Source organism: Python bivittatus, unplaced genomic scaffold (genome assembly GCF_059951505.1).
Source record: "Python bivittatus isolate LINGU-HERP-01145 unplaced genomic scaffold, Pbiv_v1 ctg000980_np1212, whole genome shotgun sequence".
NCBI classification, from domain to species: Eukaryota; Metazoa; Chordata; class Lepidosauria; order Squamata; family Pythonidae; genus Python; species Python bivittatus.
This window is the reverse complement of record NW_028277125.1, coordinates 64868230-64894448: the sequence shown is the minus strand read 5'-3', so window position 1 is coordinate 64894448 and position 26219 is coordinate 64868230. Positions and strand designations below refer to the sequence as shown.

The window sequence follows — 26219 nt, the reverse complement described above, 5'->3', positions numbered from 1 at the left end:
TTGAATTTGGGTTGAGCAAATTTTGATTAAATCTTATCAAAATTCTCATTTTTTAAAATGATTGAGAAGGAAAGAAGTTGACATTTTTAAGATGATAGATAGATAGATAGATAGATAGATAGATAGATAGATAGATAGATAGATAGATAGATAGATAAAATTTGTAGAGGAGAATAATCAGTTACTGATTCTAAGTACCAAATAATAATTATGAAAAAGAGATATTTATTTCATAAAGAAAAAAGTTGATTTTTTTCATATTGTTGGTAATATAACACTGTTGATTTCATTGCAAAGACTAAGTTGGCTAGAACACTGTCTCGTTTTTATTTGTTTTTAAATTGCCTGATTTGAAAACCAATTACTCTACTTTTGATAAAATAATTGGAAATATAGAACTCAGACTCTGTATCCTAGGTAAACAGAATAACAAAAATCTAAGTTAATTTGCTGAAAGGAAGCTCCATCTTTTACACTTGTTTTCTGAAATTCTGAAGATTGCTTCCAATATGTTTTACAAACAGGGATCTGATAAGTAACCAGTCTTGTGCTGTTCTATTGTTTGGGCAGCAATTTAATCTTTCCCCCATCCTAGTTTATAAGGCTGAGTGTCAGTGAAACTAATTGCATCAGAAATGGCCACCAAACTTCAAAGGCATTCCAAATACATAAATAAAAGCACCAATTAGACATTGCTGCAATAAAACATATTTTCAGTCTTGTCACATCCCATGTAAAAACATGGCTTTAATTACAACAAAACAAATGTCTGTCTTGTACTTATGGTTTCTCAAAGTAAGTAAAAAGACAACAGATTCAAGCCCCGAAAAACTTAAGCACTATAATCTTCATGATAGTGGCTCAGGCTAAGTTAGCATATTTATCATTTGTAGGAGTTATTTGGCTGCAAAACTGTGGAGAACCAATCAATAGCAGCAAAGAGATAGGGAAAACTCCATCTCATTGCTGCCATATAGTAGCCACCTATATTTTTGCAGCTTAGGGATGGTAGCCCTCATTTATAGCACAACCCTCCACAAGCTTTCTTCCATATAGAAATAAGCTGAGCACTCAGTCAAATGCATTAGTAAGTAATGCTAGTTTTGATATTTGTGATAATCATCTGAGGTCAAGTATACTAGTTACTAATGCTAGTTTTGGCATTACATCGACCTGTCCCACCCGGTCTGGCAGAGAAGGCATGTTGTGGATCCTGTTGGTGAGAGAATGTCGACTGGCAGATCCTAGGAGGAGAGCCTCGTCTGCCGTTGCCCCCGCCCTATGGAATTCTCCCCCCCCAGATGTGAGGTGGGCCCTTACCCTCCCAATTTTTCAGAGGGAACTGAAGACTTGGTTCTGCCAACTTGCGTGGGGCAAGATACAACCAACCCTGGGGATGGCTGGCATCTTGACGATGCTCCCTGAGTTTATTAACACCTAATTAACACCAGCCTCTTGGAAATATCATATAGGAAGTTTGTTTTTTAGCAAATTTTAATTAATTAATTAATATTTATCTATTTTAATTAATATTTATTCTGTTTTTACTGTAAACTGCCCAGAGTCACTCTGTGGTGAGATGGGCCGTGACAAATTTGAAAAATAAGTAAATAAATAAATGCGATAATCTGTAAAGAAAGTGTTAATGTACATTTGTGAGATATTGGGTTTAGTTATTTGAGTGTGCAATTCCAGTTTCTAAAATGTCTTTATTAACAAACCAAATTGCCCAAATAATATGTCACTTTGGCTTTGGCCCTATGATTCCTGGAAGATGGTCTTTAAAGGACCACTGGATCTCTCAGATCTCCCTCTTCTTAAAAGGCAGTGCCTGCATTTGAAAGAATGATTAATCTTATAATCTCTCTGAGAAGTTGTAGAAATCTGTGCAATCTTTTCACTTAGACATTAGAATTCTGATTTTGGAAAGGAGGAGAGAAAGATATACTCAGGGTTCATCCATATGATTGTACTTCCAATCCTTGGATTTATTCCTTAATGAATAGTAGTCTACACTAGCATTACAAATCTTTGCTACTGGGTGCAGTCCAAGAAAAAATATTCCAACTGAAAGAGAAACAAAATGAACAGGAGAAAAAGGAAAGAGATGCTGTTACTTTAGCCCTCTTACCCTTTGGATCTTCCAGGTTCCTTTATTAAGCTACTTTCCATTACAAACTCACCTGGAAATAAATTCTGTTGAACTCAATAAGTCTCAGTGCTGAATAAATAGAAATATTGCATCCTAGAAGCCTAGAGGTGAAATCCATTTCTGAGAATGGATCTGACTCTCTGACTCTCCAATAAAGGAAACTTGTTTAGATCAGGCCAAAGACATGTCTAGCTTAATATCATTTATTTTCCAGGAATTTCAAGGGGTGTGTTCCACATAAACGGCTAATCAATACTTTTAACAAGCAATGTCAATGGATTGCAAGTAGTACCTTCCAAATACTACGACTTTTGACCCCAAAAACCTCACGCGCATATACCTATTACACTGGTTTGCACATTGTTGTAAACCAACAATATAAAGTCTCTTATCCTTCTGACCAGATCTTAATGTACTAGATTTGTCTTTTCCTTCTTGCAAAACTAACTTTCAACTTGTTTGATGCCCAGCAAAATGGATGCACACCAAGGTCTCCTACAATTTCCTATCCAGAATTGTATGGTCAGCTCTGTCACTCTCACTTCCAAATCTTGGCAGAGTTCATTTTCTTGGGTAAATTTCCTATACATTTTTGAAATCAATGATCATAAACATTCAGAACAAACCCCAGTGATGTCATGTAGGTCATGACATCATTGTCAGGCCCAGCCCAAGAATGACAACGAGGCAGACCAGTCCAGTATTGTTCCTTTATTAGCTTGTACCTAATAGGCAGAATCTCACCAGACTAAACCTATGCTAAAGCAATTAGTGGTTATACCCTGTGAGACTCTAGGGAGGGGCCAGTCTCAGCTTCTTCACCTCACGGTCCTGCTGCGGGCTGAGGAAGCACTTGCTCAGGAATGCTCCCCTTCCCTCCTGATAACCTTGATCCTCCATTCCAGTATTCTCCTCGCACATGCCTTCCATTACAATCATCATGCAAATGGCATGAATAATAAAATGTGCATCAGTCACAAATTAGATAACTGATGTCATGTCAAGTCATGTGATATCATGTCTCATGTGACATCACTTTCCCACCCCACATAGATCCCCATGTTTACCATACAGATTTATTTGGCCTGTTTCTACTCTTATGTTGCTTTTTGTGCTTCTGAGTATTAGGAAAAAAAGCAGTTTTGAGAAGTCTTGGCTTCGATCATCTACAGACAAGAATTTAAATCTTCAGGGAAAAAAAGAAGATTAAGGAGTAAACATTACATTGTCATTTAGGCATATTTCTTATCTTTCTGAAGATTTTTGTGAAGAAGTTAATTACCATTCTCCGTAGCAAATACACAGTTTGGTTGTTAACAATAATAATATTATTTTCCATAATTAGTAACAAAGCAGTGACTAAAGTTTTCTTTTCTTCTGAGGAAGGTCTCATGGCTCTTGGTAAAACAACTAATAGCATTTTTTAAAAAGTGATCTGAATATTTGTATTAGAGATGTGCAAATTGGGTTCTATTTAAATTGAATATTTGAAATAATTTGGAAAATCATCCAGTTCAAATGTTCAAATAATTTAGAAAGTCAATCAAATTTGATTTGGATTATCTGAATATATTTGGACTGAATCTCCAAATTGGACTTAATTTCATTGTATTTGGCTGATTCAGATGTTTACAATATGTGTAATGATGTTAGTAAAACATCCCAACAGATCTGAACTGATTTGGGCAGACATGATTTACTTTGATGAATCAAATCAATCTATCTATTTGATCTGTAGAATCAATTCAGTACTCTGAATTCATCCAAGTCAGTTCATTATTCATACAAGAGCAATGTGTATAAATGGGTGGTTTGAAGCAATAAATATTGAAAACAATATTAAATATTGTTTTAAAAGAAAGTGAGAACTGGCTTTAGAATGTCAATAAATTTTGATAGTGCTGAATTTTATTTGATGTAAAAGACTATGGAAAAGCAAGCATTCTGTTCCTTTGGACAATTTCAGTTTTTGGTCTGTGAGAACTACATATGTTTAATTTATTTGAACAAATACAGCCTTCAATTTATTTATTTGTTTGTTTATAACATATATGCTGCTCCATTTCTGGAGACCCTGAGCAGCTTACAATATTTACACTGTATTAAAAAACAAAAATAAATTAATATAACTATAAACAGTCAATCCAATGACTTTTTCTCATTGCCTTCTGAAGCTAATCGCTGTTCTGCCTAGCAACATAATGCAAATTAGATATCAAGTGTGTTTAAAAATGGAGCCTAATAGGGATGGGACACTTTGTAAAAGTGAATATTTTGTGTTGAAGCCCCCTCCCCAAAAGAAAAGATGCCAGCATAATGTATAGCCAAGGAGAATAGTAGAAAAATTGGGCTGGTTTCCTTTGCTCTATTTTTGTTGTTGTTCTTGTTATCAAGCAGTGTTGTCAACAATAGCTCAGGAATCATAGTTTCCACTGTGAATATGAATCCTGTTTTGGAAGAGGCCTGCCATTTATGGAATGTTTAAATAAATTTCACTGGGTTCTATCACTCACGAGAATAATAGCATTCCTTCCTTTTCTCTATGGCCTGACTTTTCTTCTGGTACAATGATATGAGGTATTAAAGTAATTATAATGCTACATGAGGACACACCATACAAGTTAAATGCAATCACGATGGTATTCTAACGGGACAAATTGTCACCAAAATGGGGTCACCCACAAGCAAGAGTGTATCCAGGTCCTCCACCTTTATTCAACTTTTATGTCAATGAAATTGTTCATGCCCTCTCCAAATGTGAATTTCAGCCCCACTAAATCAAAGACTGATTTCGACACACCTTTGTGCTGTTGACAAGGCTATTCTTTCCCTCAGCCAAGCTGGACCTGTCTGTAAGTGTCAAACCTTGGCTGAACACTGCCAAACGGAGGAGCTGGAAATAAATCACTCAAAAACAACGGTGTTGCTCTTCACCAGAAACAATGCAAACCTATGTTGGAAAGCAGGGGCTATGCCATTCAGCAAGTAAAGATGTTTAAATCTAAGCTTCTCTTTCCAGGCATCCAGTTCCTGGATACAGAAAACTTAAGAGGTCACATTGGAGCTCAGAAAGCCACCAGTGCACTCTGTAGGTTTGCCAGTTACAATGGGCACATATTGTTTCCTACAGCTGTTGAAGCTTTCAACAAGAAGGTGCTGAGTCTGCTGTTGTTTGGTGCCTTGTTCTGTACATATTCTGATTATTTACATTTTGAAACCACCCAATCCACTTTTATCAGAACCTTATTGCAGGTTTCCCACTCCACCTGTGCAGGCTTCAGTGACTTGGATATTCTTTTAGAGAAGCTCGAATGAGAATCTGCTGCATTTCAAGATGAATCATTGGCTCAGCTAACTTTGCCAATGAATTGTCTCTTCCAGCCATTCTGCCCCATCCCTAATATTGCTCAGAATAAGCCAGTGTCCTTAACCTGGACCTATAGAATTATAGATCCAAAATTCTCTGTCTCAAGGACCTCTTTCATATTCTTTTTGCATTCCCCAATTATCTCTAGAGAATCACTTCTGCTACACACAGAACAGCATCACATTAGCAAAGATCAATGCTTTACCTTTGATTCTGACTGAGAGGAGATATAATCACATCCCTTATGCAGAATGTTGCTGCATCTTTCTTGCATCTCTGCAATTGCATCAGTAAGCCATGTTTTTCTTCACCATCTCCTCTGCTGTGCTTGGCATGCAGAGCTCATACCCTCACTTCTTACTCATTGTGCAGGCTGATCTGATAGTTCTCCTTGCTGATTTCTCTGCTACCAGGAATACACTGAAGTTTTGCATAATTGCAGTTCCTAGTAAAAGATTCTTGATTTTATTCTAATGCCTCCTAAGGGCATTGAACATTATCCTGTCTGTCTATCCGTCCATTCGTCCGTCCGTCCATCCATCCATCTATCCATCTATCCATCTATCCATCTATCCATCCATCCATCCATCCATCCATCCATCCATCCATCCATCCACACAGACACCTAATCTTGCTATGATATCTTGGTTAATCTATTTTTACATTACATTATCATCTGCCTCCTTCTCTAACCTGTTTCTTCTTGTGCACTGTATAGAGATCTATTTTTGGATCTCTAGAAAAGTCTATTTTAAAAAGCAAAAAAAATAAATAAATTAGCGGATTGACTATCATTGGACTGGCAGGATATTTAAACTCCCTTCTGATGACAACCCTTTGACTTGTGACTTGAAGAGTAGTTTGTTGCCCTTCTGGTCAGTGGATCATAGAGGAACAGATTGAGAAACATTTTTTTTTCCGATTGCCTAGTAGTACTTATTTTGCATATATGTGTGTTAAACTCAAGTACTCTTGAGTTTTAGAGCTGGTAAGAGTGAGTTGGTAAGAGTGTTACTGACAATATAATTTATGTAGGTTGGAAATGCTTCCAAATCACTGTGGTAGTGGTTCATGATCTTTCTGTTGTTTTTGGTGTTTGCTTTCTCATTTGTTACTTGGGAAACATATACTCCCAGAAAAGTACAGATTTAAGCTAGATGAACTCACAGCACAATGCCTCCGGCATAACAGAACCATATATTTATCCTGTTAAACTGCCTATAAACATACATCCTCTCTTAGGCATGTGCTTCTTTTCACATAAGTTCCATCAACCCAATCGCAGAATAAATTATAGACTGCTTTATAGTTTGCCAGCTTTGATCAACAACCTTTTTATTTTCCTTCCTGCACCTTTGTAGCTTTCGTGACCTTTATATTTTTTTTCCATTTTGACTGCTTTAAAAGATGAAAACTTTTTTTAAAATGCCAAGTAGCATTAACATGATATATACTCTTGTTATTCACCCTCATTATTGGTGGGGTCCAATTCCAGCCTAAAAACTATGGATAACAATTTCTTGAAAAAATGAATTGCTGAAAAAAATGTCTTTTCTACATGCACCAAAACTCATCCTCCATACACAGGAAACACTGCAGAAAGTCATTCTGCGAACAGAACTGGGCAGGAAAAAACATGGAGATGTGAAAACCCTTACCGTATATAAAAAGATCTGGTCCATATTTACCAACTGCAGATACACAAAACAGAGAGTGATGATGGAGTGTTAATGTAGGCCACCTGTACAGTAAACCTTTAATGGACCATTAGGAGGAGAAGTGTCCCTTAAATCCAAATGTCCATTTCATCTGAATTCATGTATTTTATATAATACATTCTATTTGCATAATTCTGTAATTGCTGTTTTGATTTGACTGACTTGACATTTACATATGACATAAATGGATGGAAATGATGTAAATTACATCAATTAAGCAGACTGCTTCAGAAACAACAGACTTAATCCTTTGTTTAGGGTAAAAAAAAAAAAAAGTAGTCTGTAGCACCCAAGTCTGTTCAACAGAATCAAGTTCTTGCTTTTGCTATATTTATTTTTTTGAACATCTTCCCTGAGTCCAGATATAGTACTGATTTATCACCTGAGTTGCATTCCTACCTTGTAATGTAAGAAAAAATGAATTAAAATGTGAGAAATAACAATGCTAAGTCCAACTGTGCAAAAACAATAATACTGAAATATCAAGACTTTGGGGTGGAACAATTTGCTGTCAGAATAAGTTTACTCACAATGTGAGAGGAAAGTTGACAGAAAGTATTTTCTCTTTTTTTCTCCCTTTGGGATGATTCAGATGCTGAGGTCAGAAAGTGCTGCCCTTGCCAACTCCCCCACCTCACCTTCTGCTCCCGTATCTTGACATTCAGAAATTAAGATGAAGTGTTTTTCTCTCCTGCTTCTTATTCCCATGGCAGAAGCATAGGGAAATCTTAAATAAATAGAAGTAATGCTCCCTTTGCTAAGAACATAACAACTTGCACAATGTATAGCAACTAAACTGGACTGATTGCACATATTAACCTAATAAAATGAGATGTTTTACTCCAGCTGCTGGCTAAAAACCAAATGGAATTGATCTTCTAAAGATAACAGTACACTGGTGCATTTTATTACAAACTAGCAAAAGGCCCATGAAAACCAACCTCTCTCCCTCCCTCCCTCCCTCCCTCCCTCCCTCCCTCCCTTCCTTCCTTCCTTCCTTCCTTGGCTTCTAGATTTTTAGTCAACAGCAGAATGTTCAGAAATATATTAATCTTAATGACCTAGCATTGGAACTGTAATCAAAGAGAGGTATATCTCTTGCTGGTACATAAACAACCTATTGCTACAGGTTATTCGACCTATTCTAGTTTGCCTCTAGGAAAGGATGAGAAATATATTACATAAAAATATGTAGAGGAACTGGAAAAAAAAAAGTGAGCACTAGAAAATGTAGAATTTTCAAATATTTGCAACCTAGTGCATGGTACCAAATGTAAATAAATGTGTACACAAGCACAACTACTAGAGAAATGAATGCACAACCCTGACCTTTACAGGCAAAAATCTGTAATCCAGGTTGTGAAAAAGTACAAGCAAAAATGAGAAAATGTGAAGAGTTCCATGCAAAGATATATAGGAATACTCACACTTTTTTTTCAGCCAAATATTTAATTCCTTAATTAATTAATTAATAATTAATTAATTAATTAATTATTACTTTCTTAATGAAAACTAGTGTGGTATACTGGTTAAGATATTGGACTGGCACTGGAACTGGGGAGACCCAGTTTCAAGTCCACCCTCACCCTTGGCAGCTCATTGGATGACTTTGGGCCACTCATTATCTCCCATCCCAATCTACTTCTCACAACAGGATTGTTGTGGGCAAAAATTAGTGGAGGGAGTACCATGTATACCACCATGAGCTCCCAAAAGAAAGGCAGGATATAAATCTGATTAACTAACTAACAAATAAATACACTCAATTTGTGTTTGATCAAATGAGAATTTGAACAGAAATGAAAAAAATAGGCAATCCATTCTTAATATTCCTGGATTGTATTTTCACAATAATTAAGGCAGCCATTAATCTATAGAAGGGTACCAAGATGATCTTCTCGTTTGATCTTTAATAGAGATTTTGTTGTCCTGATGTGCACAAATTTCCCAATGTTTCAAAAAAAAAAAAAAAAGGTTATCGTTTCCCTCTTTTTTAAGAAGTAGAAGGAAAAGAGGGGAAATAACTTAGAGTACATTACACTGGGAATCATGTGCAGATTGATGTCATTATGATGGGGGGGGGCAGGGGGAAACACAGCTAACAAAAGTAGCCTGTATGTATTCGGTGGCATTTTTCACAGTTGTTTTTTCAGTGCTAAATGAAAAATGGGCATTGATTAGAAAAACAGAAAATACATGAGCCAGGTCAGAGTCTTTCTGTGGATATGCAAAAGCTTGAAAAGCAAATCAGAAGGAGAATGTCTTGCACATCCTTATGTTTACATAAGACAGTGTTGTCCAAACTTGGCCACTTTAAGATGAGTGGACTTCAACCCCCAGAATTCCCCAGCCAGCCATGCTGGCTGGGGTATTCTGGGAGTTGAAGTCCTCTCATCTTAAAGTAGCCACGTTTGGACAACACTGACATAAGATAAAGGAAAAGGGTTGAGTAGAGGATTCAGGAAGTGCCAGTTCAAAGGTCAGCTTGTTCCATCTGTATTCTGAATAGAACTGCAGTAGAGTGTGAACAAATGTTGCAAGTGACTTGTTGAGATACCCATCTTATGGCATCATCTGCCATGTGCTTTTCTGTACAAGGGAAGCAAAATTGCCTACAAATGCAAAGAAGAACATTGCTGAGGATGTACTAAGCATACGTATATAATCAAATTTTTTGTTGTTGTTGTTCAGTTGTTAAGTCGTGTCCGACTCTTCGTGACCCCATGAACCATATTGTGCCAGGCCTTCCTGTCCTTCACTGCCTCCCTGAGTTGGCTCAGTTTCATGCTTATTGCTTCAGTGATGCTATCTAACCATCTCATCCTCTGCCGTCCTCTTCTCCTTTTGCCTTCAATCTTTCCAAGCATCAGGGTCTTTTCCAAAGAGTCCTCTCTTCGCATTAGGTATCCAAAGTATCTGAGCTTGAGCTTCATTATCAATCCTTCCAATGAGCAGTCAGGGTTGATTTCCTTTAAGATTGACTGGTTTGACCTCATAGCAGTCCAGGGGACTCTTAAGAGTCTTCTCCAGCACCACAGTTCAAAGGCATCAATTCTTCGGCGATCAGCCTCCTTTATGGTCCAGCTCTCACAGCCATACATTACTACTGGAAAAACCATAGCTTTGACTATGCGGATCTTTGTCCGCAAGGTGACGTCTCTGCTTTTTAATATGCTATCTAGGTTTGCCATAGCTTTCCTCCCAAGGAGCAAGCGTCTTTTAATTTCATGGCTGCAGTCTCCATCTGCGGTGATCTTGGAGCCCAAATAAATGAAGTCTGTTACTGCTTCCATTTCTACCCCTTCTATTTGCCAGGAATTGATGGGTCCAGATGCCATGATCTTAGTTTTTTTAATGTTGAGTTTCAAGCCAGCTTTCGCACTCTCCTCTTTCACCCTCATCAAGAGGCTCTTTAGTTCTTCTTCACTTTCTGCCATTAGGGTGGTATCGTCTGCATATCTGAGGTTATTGATGTTTCTCCCTGCAATCTTAATTCCGGCTTGTGATTCTTCCAGCCTGGCATTTCTTATGATGTACTCTGCATATAGGTTAAATAAGCAGGGTGACAGTATACAGCCTTGTCATACACCTTTCCCTATTTTGAACCAATCGGTTGTTCCGTGACCGGTTCTAACTGTTGCTTCTTGGCCCGCATACAGATTTCTCAGGAGACAGGTAAGATGGTCTGGTACCCCCATCTCTTTAAGAATTTGCCACAGTTTGTTGTGATCCACACAGTCAAAGGTTTTTGCATAGTCAATGAAGCAGAAGTAGATGTTTTTCTGGAACTCTCGTGCTTTCTCCATGATCCAGCGAATGTTGCCAATTTGATCTCTAGTTCCTCTGCCTCTTCGAAACCCAGCTTGTACATCCGGTAGTTCTCAGTTCACGTACTGCTGAAGCCTAGCTTGTAGGACTGTGAGCATAACCTTGCTAGCATGTGAAATGAGTGCAATTGTGCGATAGTTTGAGCATTCTTTGGCATTGCCCTTCTTTGGAATTGGAACATAAACTGACCTTTTCCAATCCCGTGGCCACTGTTGCGTTTTCCAAACTTGCTGGCATATTGAGTGCAGCACTTTAACACCATTGTCTTTTAGTATTTTAAATAACTCAGCTGGAATACTGTCATCTCCACTAGCTTTGTTGTTAGCAATGCTTCCTAAGGCCCACTTGGCTTCACTCTCTAGGATGTCTGGCTCAAGGTCAGTGACCACACCAGCATGGACATCAGAGACATTAAGATCTTTCTTGTATAATCAAACTATATTTCTCTAAAATATCTACATTAAACACCTGAGCCGCATTCATGATGGGGGACACGTATTTTGTTGGATTCTTTTCAGACAGAATTTTTTTCATTAGCCTACTTTTTAAAGTGGGGTTGCAATGAACAAACAAAAGAACAGTGATCAATTTCAAACCATAACAGATGTTAATGAAAATACTTAATAAATGAAGGCTGGTCCAGCTCCAGGATTCCACTGATTTTAATGGAATATTTAAGAACCTACTTGTTTCCCTCTTCAAATCAGTGAAATGATTATCTCTGAATTAAATTAGGTATATTGTGTAAAAGTGTATGAAGGTGAACTTGAATGGTTACTGTGTAATTTTTGTTATATTTTCTTGGAACTGTGTTTGGGGAGAAAGGACATTTAAACAATCCTGTTATGTAACCCAGTTCCATCCTCAAATCCCAAGACTGCTACTTGCCTTAAGAGAAAGCATATGGATGGTAAAATCAAGCATGCAAGGATTAATCATGTGCTTAATGACCTGTTTAGATTATTCTCTGGATCTAACCCTGTTATTTTTCATTATCACAGTTTGACCGGTTTGAGAAATGCAGAAAAATGGATAGGGGTTAATGAAACGTTCAGTCTGATACCTAAACATGAACACTGAGCCAATATATAAAGATGAATTTGGCTAGATATTTTCTGTCTTAACAGTGAAATTGCTATCCATGCTCAGAGAAGAATGAATCACATTTCAGAGGCTATGTCTTCTTGGGACAGCTCCTTGAACTGACCACCTGATCATCTGAAATGATGTTTTCATATGGTAGATAGAGCTGCTTGGTTCAGATCTTTCCAGCCCTGAACTAGTGGCCCTACACTTCAAGGAACTAGTCTAAACAACTTCTGCAAAGAACCTTTTCCTGCTGTGGGTCTGAAGGATACTTTTACTATTAAAGAAAAAGACATACATACATGCATACAGTACAGATAGTCCTCAGTTAACAGCTACTTGTTCAGCGACCATTCGTTATGATGGTGCTGAACGAGTGGTAGTTACAACTGGTCCTCAAAATTCCAGCTGTCCCAGCACCCCTGCAGTCATGTGATCATGATCTGGGCACTTGGCAACTGGCTCGCACTTAAGACAGTTGCAGCGTCCCATGGTCACGTAATCGTCATTTGCAACCTTCCTTGCCAGCTTCCCACAAGCAAAGTCAATGGGGAAGCTGGCAGGGAAGATTGCAAGTCACTCCTGTAAGTCTCCCCCACCCAGCAGCAGCCACCCCAAGCCTCGCTGCACCCTTTGCGTACCCTCCCGCACCTGACAGCAGCCACTTGCCTGCTTGCCAGCCTCCTTATGAGCTGCCTGGGACTTGCAACTTCCTGCCGACTTCCCTGTTGACTTTGCTTGTGGGAAGCCAGCAGGAAGTCATGAGGAGGACCTTGCTTAACAACAGCAATGAAGATTGCTGGGATTGCTGTCACTAAGTGATGCAGTTATGTGACATCTCACTTTATGATTGCATCACTTAGTGACAGAAGTCCCAGACCCAATTACCATTGTTAACCGAGGACCACCTGTATAAAAGGAAAATATGAATGCCAGTTGGACTTTGTTCTTCCTATTCTTTGTCTCACCATAAAAGCATGGCTTATGAAATACCCACATTTGCTCTCACAAAGCTGAATTCCTTTTCAACCATAACACTGACCTATTTCCATGGTGTGTCTATATTTTAGCCATGCTCTTTCATCTCTGATTTGTTTTTGCTTGCAAGGATGAGATGAATGTAGTAGCAAAAACTTGAAGAGAAAAAAAAAAGATTTTATATAAATATTTATATAGAAAACTTTGATAGCTGCAGTATAAATTCGCCCAGAAGTTGTTAGGTTAGAAGTTGTTAGGGATTTGCCCAGAAGTTGTTAGGGACTTCCTCTTTTATGGGAACAGCCTCCAGTTAATTTAGACTAAGGCTTTGCAAACCATATTTAGCTATTTATTTAAAGAAACATAACCTGTCTATTTTATTATACATTTATTCCCTGTAAGATATACCCTCCCCATCTTCAACTCTTCAAAAAGTCCTGACAGGACCAATGTATGTCTATCAGCTCATTCTTTGATAATGTTAGTGCTTCTTCCCACTCAGTTGATACCATCTGAAGTCGAATCTCCTGAGTTGTTGGCAACTGCTTTCATATCACTGTTTGTGCTGTGTTAAATCTTTTTGTTCCCATTTTTGAAAAGTTAGCTTTAAAAAGGAATCCACATCCATGGTTGACCCCAGACCTATAGAAGGTTTGTATTTATATCTGTAAGCCAGAACAGAAAGATATCTGCCAACTATAGGGATTCCTTTCATGAAGTCCTTACTCTTTTTTGCCGTGCAGGGAATGAGCCAAGCCAAGCTATTTTGGTAATTTAATTTTTGATCAGGCTAAGTCCCCCAGACAGCTTACTGCTATATTCCTGCCTCTCTTATCTCCAACTTTCCTACAGCCTGCTATAGAAAGTTCCTCTTCTTTTACACCTGTTGAATTTGGAACATAAGTTTTGTTCACGATTAAAATGCTTTAGGCTCCTCTTCTTTTGCAGGAATCATGCACCATTCTCATTAGTCTCAGTTGTTGCTTTTCTTCTTCCTCATTCTCCTTTTCTTCATTCTTTCCTTCCCAAAGAAGTGGTAGCTAAAATAGTTTCAGAAACTCTCTACAATACGTCCTTCAGATCCTTTCCATTTCCTCCATGGATCTATTCTTCTTTCTTTTCTGATGTTCTTGACTAGGTTGGTTAATTGTTCTTTAATGGCTGGTATTTTTCCAGATGCTATAAAGCATGTGTGTGTGTGTGCATACATGCACAAAAAGTTCAGTTTGTTTTACTTATGCTCCATAGTTAGTTAGTAAGATCAACCCATTTCTTCCTAATCTGTCAACGATAATTTTACTTGACTCAATATGAGTTTCATGTGGGGCCATTCTACTGAGTGGGCACCGGTTCAGGTGATCAGGCATTTGCTGGTGACTAAGGAAAATTGACAGTCATTAGTATTAGTGTTGTTGGATTTGCTGTGGTACTTGATACCCACAAATTCATAAGGTATCAATGATAAAAAAAAGTTCTCTTTGGTTTCAAGCCTATATTTCCCATCACAAATTTTCAGTTAAGTGGCAGAGTCTTTGCTCTTAGCTGTTCCAATTATCTGTATTTCTCAGGATTCAGTCCTGGGTTCACTCTTATTTGCTTTGTACATTCTGTCATTAGGTTCTTTAATTTCTTCAATTTGTTTTAACTACCATATCTATACCAATGACATCCAAGTTTATTCTTCTGCCTCCTGCTTGGAAAATGCAATGTGGTCTTCCCTCTCTAACTGCCTAATTCAGATCTCCAGTTGCATGACTTCTCACGGTCTTAAATTAACTCTGGAAAATATTGACCCTTCTTTTTCACTTTCCCTTTTCCCTTTTTCTTTTCAGAATTGTCAGTGGCACACAGCTTTTGTGGTGTGTGATTTGGAAATTCTTTTCAATGAAAAACCTACTTCAAAGCATTTCATTGATAAAACTACCAGAACATGCCATTTTTACCTTCTAAACATCTGGAAAATTCATTCATATCTTGTTTATTTCAAAACCAGCTAAAAAGTTAGTTCATGCTTGAAGGTGTCTTACCTGGATTATGTTAGTAGTTGATTGGGAGGCTTTTCTAACCCTGCTGTCCTCCCACTGGGTCATATCCCGAAAAGTATCATCCTAGATCTGTCCTGATACACTCCTATTTCTTTTCTTTTCTTTTTCCTACCCCTACTGTGGCTGAATCTTTAGAAGCTGTATACATTTAAATTGCTAATGCTGACTTTTCAGGCCATGCATACAGGAACAACCAGCTATTTGAACAACTTAATTTCAATTCATTTTTCCTGTGTGTTCAGCTTGATTGTGTGATAGGTTTTTCCTTGTGTTAAAATGGTCCCTTACATTTTAGGGCTTTTCCCCATTTAGTTTTCTGGAATCAATTCCCCCTTGAATTCCATTTGACTTTTAAAGAGGTCCTTAAAACGTTTCATTATGCAAGATCTTTATGAAACTCGAAGAACTTCCTTTCTCATTATTCTCCAGAGATTTATATTTTGGTGGTGCACTGTTTTTATTTTGCATTAGGAAATGCCTTGCATTGATTATTATATTGCTTTATTGCAGGGATGGGTTTATATTGTATATAGTCTTTTGATTTACCTGTACTGCCCTTAGTTATAATTGCACATTAAATAAAATTACTATTACTACTACTACTAAATAGTTAATATTTAGTCTCTGATTACATCCAACATTTATTAAAACAGATTTGGACCCAAGACTTTTGTACTTTTATATAGTGAAAAACAGTAATGTTTCTGTTCTCTTTTGTATGCAGGTGTTGCTTCTAGACTCGAGACTCGCATGGCTCCTCTGATGCCAGCTCAAGTCACCAGGGTAGCGGCTATCTCATCACCAGCTGTGACGTTCATGGCAACCAATTTGGTGGATCAAACATTAGCAGGTGTGTTTATGTTTCACTGTACTGATTATCCTGCTAAAGCATATGTTGTGTATTTGCATACATTTCAACCAAATTGTTGCCCACATTTCACAGTAATGAAAACCCCTCCGCTAACAGAAGTCTTTTGCGCTTGTACTAAATCTTGCATGGTTACACAGCAACTGATGTAGGATTTGCATGAATTGAAGAACTCAGAGGAGCAGCTCTTTTTTTTACAGAGTCTACTCCAGAATGGCTTAAACTTTTCCCTTTAGACCATTGTACCAAAGAGGTGGGTTTTTCCCTTTTAATAAATAAGACTTGAGCATAACAATTTTTTTTAAATGCTCCATCCTTACAATGTCAGCTGTAAAGGATTGTCTTTATTTATTATAGCAGAAGCATTATAGAAGTCACATCTCCACTAAAATGTGTTTTCACAGCATAGGAATGAATATATCTATGGCTATATCTTTCTGGTTTCTGCGATGATTGAGCAATTATTTGAGACTCCATAACTCTTTCTTTCCTGTCATCATATTATCATATTCCATCTTTCTTGTTCTGGCCTCCAGGCTCACCTAACTAGCCAGCTGCCATTCAGACACACAAACTGAAGCTTGCCTTAGCTCTTTACCTCTCCCAAAATTGTAGCTCCCCCGCCCAGACAAGTGGTAGAGATAGCAGTCTGGTGTGTGAAAATTAGTGATGCTTCAGGGGTTCAATCTGCCCAGATTCCAATATAAAACTGACCTGATTCACACTTCCTGGAAAGCTCCTTTTATTCTTTGCACTTCTCTGAATGTTGCAAATGTTTGAATTGATTTTTTTTAAATGTATACTCATGCACGAGAGGATGTAATTGTCTTAAGTTCAGATGGGCAATTTTATTTGACTGGGAGGGCATACCTTGGGCTTTTAATCTTTTCTTCAGCCATCCAAGGCTGCAGTAGATGGTGATTTACAACACTTTGGGGTATGAAGTTAAAATGTTTTACATTCTGTGGCCAGGTTTAGTACAGCTTAAGGGGTAAAAGAGGCTTAATGCACTTATTTTGGCTCATTTTGGCCAAAACCTGGGAAAATGCATACCATCAAAATACCACCTAATATAAAAGCTGGTAGCAATGTCTTGAGTATGTTCATATGACACACTGATGATGTCAACTTGACCATGCTTTCCTCAATTAACCCAGTTCTGTAAGTGACACACTGAACCACAAACTAAATATACAGGTTGGCTTTGTTGTGCAATATACTAGACTAAATTATGGGTTTGCTCAACATACTAGACTACATTTGTTTTTAGTGTGTCATGTAAATACATTCATTGCATAACATTATTTAGGTCAATACAATAGTAGGAATAATAAGGGGGGGAAAAAAGAGCCAGTTTGGTCTAGTGGTTAAGGCATCAAGCTAGAATCCAGGAGACCATGAGTTCTAGTCCCACCTTATGTATGAACGCTGGCTGGGTGACTTTGGGCCAGTCACTCTCTCTCAGCCCAACTCACCTCACAGGGATGTTGTTGTGGGGAAAATAGGAGGAGGAAGGAATATTAGGTATGTTCGCCGCCTTGAGTTATTTATAAAAATTAATAAAGGCAGGATAAAAAAATCCAAAAGAAAAATAATAAGATGAAGACATTATCCAAACTCATATGCTCTTACATTCAAAATTTAGCAAGTTTAATGAAATAAATATCAGATCAGTAGCCTTTGTTTCATTTTCCTAGTAGATATCTTTAATCTACTTCCTAGAAACTGTCATTCTTTGAAAGCCAAATATTAATTGGTAGAATTTTTCAGTGTTTAACTTCTTGTATTCTTGTTCCTTGGGAATTTATGAATGCATAAAACTGTTAATATCATTAGAAACATTTTGTTTATATTGTTGTCAACTTCATATGCCAGTTCCATATTCACAGATAGCTTATGGTGTATTGAGGAATACATTTGTTTCTGCTCTGTTCCACATTTCACATTCATGTTCTTCAGTACATATTTTGGTATATTTTCATTCATTTCAAACATTGTTTTAACTCTGATGCAGAATTTGGAAGTGCAAAATCTGCCAGATAACTCAATTCTGGATTAGGTTAATTAAGTATTGGATTTGGCAGAGTTTGAATTTCAGTCTTTTTTGATGCAGTCTCTTCCTCCTCCTCTTTCTCAGTTTCGGAATTGGAATCTATCACGTTCAAATTTCTCAAACATCTTAAGATACTCTCCCCCTTTTCCTTTGTTAAAAAGCAGCATCTGTTTCAAACAAGTACTGTATATTAGCATTTTAACTGAAATAATCTATTGGGAGTGTAGAAGAGCCTAATTTTTAAAACTTAAACAACAGGGACACCCAATTCTGTTTACGTACTTCCCAGCCACATCTAGTTAGTATGTACCCTGCCTAACTCTGTGCAGACGTCTTCATGTTTAGTTTTTTCTACCTGTTGCTGCAGACTTTTATAAGCTGACAAAACAGTAAGTATTTTGCTTGAGAAATTGTGGCCACAATATTCTTAGAATGTGGGCTGAACCTTGATGTGACGGAAATACATGCTTTTTAGCCAGAGCATTAACATTTTTACATTTATGGTTTGAAAGAATTGGTGAGATTGATTCTAGTTTTTAACTATAATTGTGTTCTAAAAATCATGATTGCTTTACATGAACCAAATTATTACCTTTCCCAGACTGTGGAATAGTGTGTCTTTTGATACTTTGGGTACATTTTGTAGAGCCTGAGAAAGACAATTTTCTGTGATTTCCTGGATCATTGGGGAATAAGAGATTTTCTGGCTACTTGCAGTTATTTTGTTTTAATCAGATATTACAAATAGCACTTTTGAGATGGATGTTATATGTTATGTAAATTTTGGAATTTTGTGATTGATGATTCAGGCTGGAAGGTGATGATGTCAGGAAGCAATTGAAACATAGATGTATTCTGGCCAGTTTTGATAGCATCTTGCATGGAACAGACAATAGCATGTTCTCACTTGACTGTTTTTCTAATCTATCACTGTCTTACCTTATATCTCCCCTCTCTGTACTAGTAACAAGTAATAACAAAAGCTAGACTTGGTTGATCAATAAATTCAAAAATGTAATTAAATATAACTTAATATATTATACAATATATAATTAGTCTTGACTTTTGCTGCATATGTTGCTGAAACTGTGTGTTGAAATGCACTGTGCCCTTGAGTTAGTTATCGTTGGTATGATTCAATGCCCAGACTTTATAGTCTCTTCCTTGACAGCATTGGTAGCATGCCAACTCCTTCAATGAACCACATGTTTGTTAGTGTGTCTGTGGTGCTGCTTCTGTTCATGTGCATCTTGATCTGCAAAGCAGAAGAGGGAACCAACAATTTGCATTGGACACAAAAATCTGTTATATTATGCCCATACAATACTGGGAATAACTTCAGAAGCTTGGATGTACTACAGTTTCATAATAAGCGCAAACTGAATGTTGAATCCTTAACCTGTGAGGAAATTATAAATTTCTTTAAACTGCCTTTGGCTAATTTCCTTACCCTTTGCTTTCTCTTTTTCCTTCCATACCCACATCTATTTGTTTTTATCTCCTTTACTTTCAGTCAAGGCTCCTTTTTTGTGAGCCCATGTAAGCTGAAGTCTTTGCCTGCATTAGTTAAGAAAAAAAGATACCATGACAAATCTTTTTTGTGAACTAATATTTGTTTTCAAGAACATAAAGTCTGACCTTAAAACCCTTGATCCATCTAGCTCAATGCAACTCACCAGCCATTAGAAGCTTGTAAAAATCCCTCTCTTGCCACTTAAGTTTGGAATTTTGAGGTGAGCATCTGGATCACAATCTTTGACTGGAGTTGAATTTAATCCACTTAGATTTGGCTCCCTGTATATTGATACGTTTCTATAATATTTCTGGAATTACCTTTGGGAAGCTAGGCTTCAACTGTATGGTTTCTCTCCAGAACACTTTTGGCTCTAGGGTTACAGAGTGTCAGAGCCAATATCAGGAAAAGAATAAGAGATACAAACCATCCGTTGAATCAGTCAGTGGTTCCAAGTCACTATCATCTGAATAGAATTCTGGGAAGCCATTTTGGCACAGTGCAATGTCTTCCCCGCTGTGGTTCTAATTGGAAAATACAGAGAAAGCCATATTGTATGAGAGTTTGCATCATAGCTCTAGGGAAGGTGACTCTATAAAACCTGTCCTTCTAAACTGTGTATTTTATAAAAATGATATGACATTTTGTCATTGCATCACTTCTAAGGTCCTTCCACTGCTAACCAAGATGTGTTGCAAGCCATGTTTTGACTTGGCAGTTCAAACCCAGAATCACATATAAAGCTAGCCAAATTTTGGGTAGTGACTTTGTTCATTTCTTCTTTCTTTGGCGGTATAGCAAACAACCAAGTGTATGATTAAAAAAAAAAAATGGCAAGGAATATTTCTTTTTTTCTCAAGAGTTTTACCACAGTTTGAATAGTCATTATAAGATTAATTGAAAATGTAAGAATGAGAAAAATAATTTATCTTCTATTGGAGTTTAAGGCCCTAAGTCCTAAGTCCTGCCTTAGGCCTGAAAGCCAGATGGGTGACTTCGGACCAGTCACTCACTCTCAGCCCAAGTCACCTCACAGGGTTGTTGTTGTGGGGAAAATAGGAGGAGGAAGGAGTATCAGGTATATTTGCCTTGAGTTATTTATAAAAATAATAAAGGCGGGATTGAAAAATCTAAAAACAAAAAAGTCACTTAGGAGAGATTGTTTTTGGAATAAAGCAGCTTCTTGGCTGAGATATTTATAAATGAAGCTGCTCCTCTGGCTGAGGCACACAGTAATAAAGCAAGTTGTTGAGTTACTCAGAAACAAATCAATTGCTTGAGCCACAGCCTCTAAGGTACAGTAATCTCTTACCTCCTTACCAGTCTGTGCTTGGTCCAATACACTCATGTTGCTGAGCTCTGGTGCTTAGTTCCTGCATCCTTCTTCAGGTCCCACAAAGGCTTCTTTTGTCACTTACTGCTGAGCATATTGGCTTGTCATACTTTGCTTTTGTTCTGGGGACTCTGTGGAGGACCTCTGTTCTTCAGAGGTCTTTGGACTTTTGTCACTTGGACCTCTGCCCTTCACCTGCTCTATCTATCTGCACAGTCTCTATCACTGGTTATCCTTCAGCTGAGTTACCCACAGACCCCTTGCATTCCAGCCTTTTGTCCAGCCAATATCATCACACCCAGAGCTTCCTGGTCAGCCTTTATGGGCTGACTACCTGAGTAGAGGCAAGATGCGTCAGTAGAAAGGAAAGGATGGAATTCAAAAATCAGCAGGAAGGGGCAACTTGTATTGCTGCTACAGTAATTGAGCAGTAGTTGAGGTCTTGTCAGGCCTGTTTCTCACAGCAGTAATTGTGGAATTATTCCTGGAAGAGTGTCTGATGTGTTGCATCAGACAGCCCAAACATATCTGACTTGGTTTTGCAGACAGGCCAAGCTGCTCCCAGTGGGCCTGGCCATTTCCAATTCAGCTCTATTATGTTCTGGGAAAGTAGTCTTGGAGAGTCCTGGAGATGCGATAGTTTGGACCAGTTCTGCCTTCCAGATGATAGGTGCAGGCAATGGACATCTCCATGAGGTCTCCCAAGCAGAAGAACTAGAACAGAGGCTGCATCATGATTGCAACTCACTCCCTTCTACTGTCATGGGTGTGTGTGGGAAGCGTTGACTTTGATAGGTCCAAAGAAGCTTCCCTAATACATATACATATATTGAAACTGTGCCACATGGACAAATTGGTTTTCAGAAAGTTGGCTTGGGAAATAAGTTTTTATTTATTTATTTAAAACATTTATATGGCTATCCAACTCAAACAATGTGACTCTAGGTGGTCATATAAAAGTTTTAAATAAAATTAATTAATTAGAAAAACTTACTCTCAAAAACTAAAATTTAAGTCAACTTGTATCTGTATATAGTATCTGTATGTGTATCTTCGTACAGGTATGATCTGGTCACTGATTGTAATAAAATAACTGAACTGAATCCATCAGAAGCTCATTTAATTCTCCCTAATTGGAGAATTAAATAAAAATTGAGTTGTTAGTTACTGTATCTGATTGGTAGTTCCTTCCTATAATAATTTCCTATCTCTATTGCCATACATTACAGATGCTGTCAATTATATGAATTGCTGCCATTTCTTTTTTCAACTGACCTGTGCTTCTTTGTCCTGATAGGGATATAGATTGACAGAAATGCAATCCACTTTATTACCCATGTTAGATGGGCAGAATTCCAGTCCATTATTACATTAATTGGGTTTTTTAAATGTCCATTAAAAAACAATTAAACACTTGCCTGTTTTTCTAAAATGGGAAAGCTGTACTATGCAGCTTCAGATAATGGCATGGTTGTTAATATAAAGTCTGTGAGAAACTTTTTGTAATGCACAGTTGCCTGATGCTCTGTTTCACATAAATTTCCCCAATGAAGCATTTTTAAAAGTTCCTCAGTTTAGCTCTTGTTTAAAAAGTAACTATTCTCTTTAGTATGTAACCACTTTCAGAAGCATATTCCTTTTTGGATACATCATTTACAAATGGTTTATATGTGTGTCCAGGTGGAGATTGCTGACTGGAAAAGGATAAATAGCAGATGCTGTTCAAAGCTGTCATCCATACTGTGATGAAATCCATTGTGGCAGATCTTGCAGAACCACTCCAGTAGAAATCCATGGTCCTCCCTCCCTCCCTCCCTCCCTCCCTCCCTCCCTCCCTCCCTCCCTTCCTTCCTTCCTTCCTTCCTTCCTTCCTTCCTTCCTTCCTTCCTTCCTTCCTTCCTTCCTTCCTTCCTTCCTTCCTTCCTTTTTTAAAATTTATTTCCTTACCAACTCTCTTCTTAGCACCTTTTCATCTTTTTTCTAACTTGGCATGGTAGATAGTAGGTAATGGGTGAGTGGGGGAATCAATGTGTAAATAAGGTGATAGTAGGTATAGCATCAATAAATTCACTCCATACTTATCTAGAGGTCTGGATAAACATAAATACTAGTAATGCACAATCTGCACACTCAGACCTTGGACATACTCCCTAGAGCCTCTACAAATCATACCCCAAACAGCAATGTTTAATTTGAGAGAAGTGGAAAATGATTAAGAATATGGGCAGTATTTATATATTGACTGGCTTTAATTTCACTTAAAATAAAATCAGTTTGCGTAAAGAAGGGAAGATGCAATTTTACTATATACTTAAAAAAAAAATTGGTCCACACAGCTTGGTATTATTGACATGTATTGTCAACGATTTTCTAGGATTTTGGATTGGAGGTTTTCAAGCCTGAGATGCCAGAGGTTAAATCTTGGTCTTCTGCATGCAAATACTGTACATGCTTTTCACTGAGCTACAGCCTCTATTTAGTTCTGGAAAAACTAAATGACAGTGGCAAGGACAAAACCATTCAAATTCAGTGAGCAGTTTTCCTATATAACCTGCAGTGGGAATGGGAACAAAGTTGAAGCAAGCTTTTTACTGTAGCTTGGGGTGCATTACCCCCCCCCCCCATGTGCCTTATTTTATAAGAACTTGCTGGAGCTTTGAATCATACCCAAACAGAATCATACCCAAACAGATATCTCCACACTTTTGCCAAAATGAAGATCAACAGCTACGACTGAAGAGACATCAAACCATTTCAGTAGCATTGGGTTGTCATGCAGAAATCCAGAAATAGAAATACAGGCACCCTAGACTCACAGTATGTGGCATCTTTTCCAAAAGTGGATCTTTTGATTTATGGTTTGTAATCTGTATATCATTGTCTTTTGCATCCATGATTGCACCTGAATTCTGCCATTAATCACAGCTTGTTTTTTATCACCAACAAGTATAGGAAAATGTGCTGTGGTACACTTTCCTTTTGAACAGGAAAGAAGCTTTTCAATCAGTGGCCATTCATTTTTTAGTAGTTTGGTTCTGCTTGTCACCTGAGACGTTCCATGCTTTAAGGGCCCACAAATCAATGCTTATGAATAACTAAAATGCTCAAAGGCTGCTTCCTAACTGAAAAAAAGAGCTTCTTTTGAATACATTTGCAAAAACATGATAATTAAGATACAGATATGTTCATTAACCTTACTGGCATAATAAGAATGAACCTCTAACTGGATGACTCATTGGTTACTGCATATGACTGATCAGTTGCCAATATTTTATTTACTGTGACTTAGAATATTTTGACCATATTGTACCTTTTAATGGAAAGAATTTATGCTAATCTACCACTATATTAGATCTATAACTTACTGAAATGAATGTTTTTGTAGCATACTGGCTGAGATGGCCATTATTCATTAGAAAGTATGTTTTGTATTCACTCTTCACTTTCCTTATAATAAATTACTTAAAGGCTCTTCTTACTATCCCCTAACCATAGTATGAACATGCTCCAGAAATGTCTTTTTTTTTTTTGCCAGGTCCTGATGAAATTGACTTCATCTCATCCCAGTCTATACCTAAAGCAGCTTAAAGTCATCCTTAGCTGTTCTTCTTAGATGTAAAATCATAGATTTTACTGTTTTTATTATTTTTATTATCTCTGAGGACTTGTACAAGAACACTGGAACTGCTCTTTACTTTCTTTTTGATCTAATGCTCAGGATAAAAAAGAGAGTCCCAATCTTATTGCAATTACATTTATGTGTATGTATGCATGTGAGCACGTATATATGCTTTTTTATCTGTCCAGGAAAAACAATGATTAACAATGGATTTTAAACATCTTTCTGGATCATCTTTATAGCAACAATCTAGCTAGTATGAAATCTGTAATAAGGTTCCCCAACTAAATATAATTGTTTAATACATCTAAAGTACCGTATAAATGACTATATAAATGACTAATTCAAAAAATCAGGTATCAACTTTTTTATATCAGTAATGTATTAGGGGCATGTGAATTAGTCTACATCTATCCTATTAGTTTCACATACATTCACATACTGCTCCATTTGGTCATTTTTTGTGTGTGTTTATAAAGCCTGAACCTATTGTCATATCCGTGCCCCTAATAAACCAACTTTTGTTGACTGCTTTCCATACTATATTGTTTTTAATGAAATGTTTCATAATATGGAGATCTTTCACTATTCCTATATTCTTGCAAGCGTCAGCCCCCATGAGATCAGCTCAAGCTGGCTATCAATCTTTAGAAGTAGACTATTGTACACACACTCCTCTAGTAATTCCCATACTATCAAAAAAGTGTCCACAATGCATAATAACAAACAAATCCAACTTGCAAAGATGAACAGGACTTTGGACAGAGCCCATGAAGTGGCAGCATTGTTTAACAAGAATTTATCAACAACTGAACCATTCTATCTTCTGAGTCTGAGTCTAGTCATGCTTTATCTCTGTTGTCATTTCATGGATTCCTGCTGAGAATACTACCTGGGGTAGCATACTGGTTCCAAGGACTATGGGGTCCTTAGAGCAGGGTACAAGAGTCCTTGCTTGCTTAAGCTTAAGCTTGGGACAACATATTTACACAGCTTGGGGGTTCCAGCAAATTGTAATTTAGGCCAGGAGTCTTAAAAACCTTAGAATCTCTCAGTTCAGTGTGCTTGCCCCATATATCCTTCATCAGCACAACTGATTCCTTAGCTCATATATCCATGTCCTTGCTGGATTCTGTGATTGTGACAATATCTTGAATTTCTCTCAGCCCTAAATTCATGCTTGTTATCTTTAAAAGAACAACAAAATACATTTTCCAGTCCTAAGAAATTAATAATAGCAATAAATCCTGCTGAAATTGCTGAAATTTCCTCTGAATAAACATGAATACAGTAGATCTATGTAAGTGGTTTTTCAGTCAGTTTTATCATAGTAATGTACTTCTCTTTTACAAACCCATGCTCTGTTTTTGTATTGTTTATATTAAATAAAGCAAGTCTTCATAACTTCAAATGCATTTTGATTGCCTAGCGTTTTGTGCTGCTTTCAAGCTGGAGTTTATTTGATGACAAAATCATCAGAGTTAGTGGAAGAGCACAAAATGAGGAATACTTAGAGATGTCAAAATGTTCTGTTGCTTGAGACCCTTGGAGAGCAATTGAACAGGCTCAGCTTTGCTAGAACAGGCAAAGCACCAGAGCCAATTGTGCTTGCAAAAAGTCCTGGGCATGCAGGTTGCCTTGCACATCTCTGTAGCTGTT

General features: G+C 37.4%; 1 protein-coding gene across 1 annotated transcript in view; it reads left to right on the top strand.

Annotated features, from left to right (window-relative positions):
- TCERG1L (transcription elongation regulator 1 like) overlaps window positions 1-26219 on the top strand; it is a 187495-nt gene that overhangs the window by 112453 nt on the left and 48823 nt on the right. Inside the window, exon 5 of the mRNA XM_088131949.1 lies at window positions 15899-16024. Coding sequence (XP_087988075.1) covers window positions 15899-16024 — 126 coding nt within the window. The remainder of the gene's footprint in view (window positions 1-15898; window positions 16025-26219) is intronic.